Source organism: Anopheles cruzii, chromosome 3 (assembly GCF_943734635.1).
Source record: "Anopheles cruzii chromosome 3, idAnoCruzAS_RS32_06, whole genome shotgun sequence".
NCBI lineage: Eukaryota > Metazoa > Arthropoda > Insecta > Diptera > Culicidae > Anopheles > Anopheles cruzii.
In genome coordinates, this window is record NC_069145.1 from 67,140,984 (window position 1) to 67,146,202 (window position 5,219).

General features: G+C 47.2%; 1 protein-coding gene across 1 annotated transcript; it reads right to left on the bottom strand.

Annotated features, from left to right (window-relative positions):
- Positions 1–1,663: 1,663 nt before the first annotated feature.
- LOC128272027 (DET1- and DDB1-associated protein 1) lies at positions 1,664–3,413 on the bottom strand. Its single transcript, XM_053009739.1, has 4 exons — positions 3,145–3,413; positions 2,889–3,027; positions 2,745–2,806; positions 1,664–2,666 (listed from the first exon to the last, which is right to left on the bottom strand). Exons 1-4 carry the CDS (start codon positions 3,145–3,147, stop codon positions 2,574–2,576), a joined length of 297 nt encoding a protein of 98 aa, XP_052865699.1. The 5' UTR covers positions 3,148–3,413; the 3' UTR covers positions 1,664–2,573.
- Between the last annotated feature and the right edge of the window lie 1,806 nt (positions 3,414–5,219).

The following is a 5,219-nucleotide window of genomic DNA, read 5'->3' on the forward strand; positions in this document are numbered from 1 at the left end:
TGCATTTGCGTGGCCTCTGTGGCTTCGTCCGGGCAACAGGCCATAATTCAATCGCCGACGCCCTCTAGGCTCATTCTGCTCACGTACATGTTATCGAAACCATTCGCTCTGGACCCCATTCGCCGATAGCAAACCACACATCGCGAAATGTATACTCTCGTTCAACCCGGAATTTATCCAGCAATCCGTCCCAGCGTTCACTCACGCAGGCCACCTTTTCTTTAGTTTACACGCCTTGCAGCTGATTTTCCATCCAGCGGTGAGCGGTCCAAACCAAACCAGCAGAACGGCAGTCTCGGAAACGCATACAACCGTCGGGTTGACCGGGTACGCCACACTCAACCACGGATAAACATTGACTCTCCTTCGGCGATGTGACATCCTTCAGCATAAGCATAGCGCCGGTTTTGTGTTGAGCCGTTGACTTGTTTCCATCGCAATTTGTGCTTTTCTTTCTGTTGGCGACGTGAAATATTTGCCCCAGCTGGAGACAACAGGGACCAGGGCCGCTTTGCTCGAGGCGATCCGTTGAGTAAACCCCGGACCCTGGACAGGTCCCCGGACCGGAACCCGAACTACTTTCCACAGCAAACTGACCGTGAAGGACCAAACTTTGCACATTACGATGCACACATGATTGGTTCAGCGCGTTCAGCAGGTTCGAGACCGTGCCAGACCATGCGTCCTCGTCACTCGACGTCCTCGTCGTCGTGCGATATTTATTATTAACCACCTGTTTGTCACTCGTTAGGGGCCGTCGTCGGTTCAGCAAACAACTACCAAAACACCGGAGGCTAGGCGCAATAAGAAGGAAAAAAGAGAAAAACCTGTACCATAAGGAACTTCTTCGTCGAGTCGAGCCGATTGCGTGCCGGATGAGTTCCTTACCGTTCCTCTGTATGTGTGTGTTGTTGGGAAAGCGAACGCGACATTGTGCGGCCGATGGCCCACCAATGGTGGAAAACTGAATAGATCTGGCTCAGAGACAGAGAGAGAGGAAGTTTTCCAATCACATAGAGCAGTGATCGTGCAGGAGCCGATATTCTCTCTTTCGGCAGTGAGGAAAATGAGCTCCTGAGTGACCTCGGGCGAGAATCACCCAACACTAAAGTTCCACGGGGGCCACCATCGCAACGAACGGGAACATATGTTTATCTTTTGTTACACCGAAAGCCGATCATGTTTTTTCGAGCGGATGAAGGTGTGGTTGTGTGCGCGAGGTCTGTCTCCCAATCTGAACCGTGCATTAACCTCCGCTTTCGCGTGGTGATGCTTTAATGGTGGTCCATAAATAATGAACTAGCCTTGGCCGCCAACAAAAGGATGTTGGGCGTTGGGTAAAACACTCTACAGCGGTCACAAAAAATGCGCGCCAACCGAGAGACGGAGAGCATCGTGAGAGCAGATCGCAAGACCAATACTGTATGCTACACACCATTCATGGCCAGTATTCGTTTGTTGGAGATGCAAATGGAATCGCGACCGCAGATTCTTCGAGATTATGTAAGGCCGTATTAGGGCGGAAAGTAGAAGCACGAGGTCCTTTGGAGTCAACTGGGAAAAAATATGGAATTTACGTAAGCTAACAAGATGTCCAACTCGCGCAAGCACTCGGTCGTGTGCTGGGGAAGAGAATATATTCAATCATTTAATTCTTAATCATTACTTCTTATTTATTGATGATTAATGACCTGCTCGGGTTACACGTTTGATTACTTGGAAAAAGTTGCCTCGGCCAGATTACATAAGCATAACCTACCACTGCAAAGGGAAGAGAAATTGATGCGCTCAGGCTATTGTGGAGTAGCGTCTGGGTTCGCTAATATCGACTTGGTTCGTTTGCACGGAAGAAAGGGAAAATATACAATTCAAATAGGTCGCGAAAACGTTCAATCTCTCCTCTTACGGTTTCGTAAACGGCGTGCGTGTACCAACAAACGAGGAGCTTTGCCAATGGAAACGAGAGAGAAACCCTTTGGGTACATTTTCCAAGTAAAAACACGGTTGTAAATGCGACGAAAGGTCACAAATCGAAGTCGCAAACAGAAAAAAGCAGGAAAAGATAATACCTAAAACCTAATAAATGAGAAAATCAAAGACTGAAGAGTTACTTGCACAGGGACTATCCAAAAAAGCTTGACAAACTGCATGGACTGTGACCAAAGGGGACAATGGGAAACTAACATTCATTGTACGTATCGTGATGAAAGCAAATATTTATGTTCCGGCATCTCGCTGCTTGATAAATTTATATTTGACCAGTTCGGGGTGTGTTTGAATCTAAAGTTCGCACGCTACTCTGCGTTAATCGGAGGGACCTATTGGTCCACTGCACTATGGCCACCGGGCGATGCGCTGTGTTTGATCGGTGAATGTAGTTGTTTCTTCAACGAATTTGGGTGATGCGGAAAACGAAAGGGAAAGCAGCGATTGCCTGAGAATAATGTTGATATTTCCGCTTCTGACTTAAACCTGATCCTGCATGCATCCGCCATTCACCGCGATGCCTCCGAACATTTGGTCATGCCATTCTGTAATGCCTAATAGTGGATTTCGTTTGTATCGCAATTCGCTTATGTGTTATTGTTGTCGCGCGTTTCGAGCCGGGGACGTTTGCGGAACACTTCGGAGGTGGCATTTTCTAGCTCTCGCTTTTTGGGTGCGTTCTTTTGAAAGGGGTATGCAAAAAAACAGTTTGAATTAGAACCACAATGAACGCAACTGAACCAAGTTCCAACCGTTACCTTTTTCTCCCACTGCTGATGCAGGTATCGCAGGAGGATGTTCTTCTTCTCGCTCACTATCACTGCAACGGAACGGAAATGGTAAACACGGCGAAGGCGACGGCGACAAACGCACTTTCGGGAATCCGAACACAAACCCCTTACCTTGCTCCGAAGGGATGTCTATCGTCGGTATGTAGACCGAGGGCCGCTTGGAGGAAGTTTTCACGCCATTTTCCGTGTTGAACAGGGAAAAGTTTTCCTCATTGTGGCACGGAAGATCCTTCAGAAACTCGGATATCGACTGCGCAGAAGACAACAAAAGCGGGTTAAAACAGGCGGAAGGCGTGCGGTCCGCGGGTGAGTCATGTGAATCGGATGGTGGAAGAGTTCATTGTGCTGTGCAAAGTAAATCTATTACCATTTTCCGTCGCAATCGAGCAGGCGGTGTGTGCTTCCGTTCCTGCTCCTCGGATATCGCGCTCGTCGTCGCCGCTGCTCCTGCTGGCGGCGGACAGGTCGGTTCTGCCAGTGCTTCGGTGTGCGGTTCTGGCCGAGATTGACTTGCTCCACGGCACAACGCGCGGAAAATGTGTTTTTCCTTTTACAACAGAATCAAACAAAGGCCTAGGAACAATCGAACGGAACGTAGAAAGAGCACTTTGTTGTTTTACTGTGCAGCCTTTGCGTGATGATGGGTCCGTACAAAGTGACAGTTCCGTACAGGGCGTGCGCCCTTTAGAAACGTCTTCGTATCGCTGTGAGTGGCTAAGTGACAGCACTGTCAGTTGATGTGCATTTCTTTTGAAAAACAACCGTTGGAAAGGAGTTTTTGTTACGCAAATTATTGCTTCCATTGCAAACAAAAAACGCATGTCGCTGGGAAAGGACTAATAATAAAAATAAAATAGAGATAAAAAATTAAAGATAAAATCATAAGCTGGCTTTCTGAAATGTGAACGGACTTGTAACTATATTCGACTCGAATTCCTAACTTATGATTTGAACTAAAATTGGAATTTGGATTAAAATTAAAATTATCCAACCTACTAACTAACAACCGAACTTACCAATCTTATTGAATCTGAGATAGTTAAGATGGGATGCAAAACATCAAGCATTATACTTAGTATCGCAACACGCATAAGTTATACATTTGATTGATGAGCACATGCATTTCATTTCGTTATGCAAAAGCCTACTGATCAGTAAAACCTTGACTGGAAGCCCTTCGTAGTCACAAATCACACGCCAACCGTCGGTGCACCGTGTTGCTGTTGTTACAAATTTCCTCTTAAAATTGTTTGCAGCAACGCCAAAACAGCATAATTGCTTCACACGATACCTGCCACTCCTGCGAGATGATTCCGAGTTACTCCCTAAAAAACTGACCACAGACTCAAAAATTTCACTTAACAACGTGGAAATCGACGACGCATCGCATCGCATCGCGATCGATAAGCATTCGGTCCGTGCCGATCCGACCGCCAATTATGCACCTCGACCGACGTGAAAATAGCTCTTCGAGTGTGTGTGTGTGGGTGTGGGAAATGGCCACCGCAAAACAGTCAGAAAAGGGTACCACCATTTTCACTTACGCCGCAAACGGCGCTGCAGCTCCCCATTAACCGCAACGTGCCGTGCGTTCTGAAAGGCTACCCATCGGAGCATAAATATCGATATCGATCAACTGCCCAGCCCGACGCAATCGCCCGCCGTTTTCGTTCCGAACCGCCAACACCTTCGACGTGGCCACCGTAACAAATTTCCCCTTGACTACTGCGGTGAACTATATGCCGCCGGGATCCGGCTAGTCCGGCGGGGCACACGTGAGTCAAATTTGAATACAATGCAACCGCAACCACTTCCGCTGGAGTCGCCGTACGGGTGGCGTAGACACTGACCACCGGTAGCGCCACCCATACGCCGTCCGCAACCGAATGAAAGCGAAAGCATATTTTTATGGTTTTGCAACACCCACCATTGCGGCCGGTCGATTTGTGGTGTGGCGGTTTCGGGAGAGTTTAGTCCGTTTGAGACGTTTTCCCGTCACGACACCTCCGCAGGGAGGTTTATTAACCCAACGTGCGCCGTCACCCTTTGGTGCGTGGTTTGATGGGCCGCGTAATTAATTTTTGGTAGTGCTGCCTCATAGCTGAACCCGGATCCAATGGCTCGGTAAGTGTGCTTTGAATGTCATTAAAAAAGTCCTGGTTCTGTGCTGTGCGGTGAGCCATTAGGGAGAAAAAGTTGACCAAGTGCTCCGGCTAATTTATAAATGTGAGCTGATTTGATTTATTATAAACTTACTTTAAATTTACAAATCATTCTTCACAATTGCTTTAATAAACGATAGAAGTCTCATCGGTTCGAGTTAGATTGAATTATATTTAGACTTAGTTTGGATACATTAAATAATCCTTAAATAATTCCATTGTGCCCAGTGGTAAAAGTGAAATACACACGACTTATAGTTTCCCACGGACTTGGACGTCG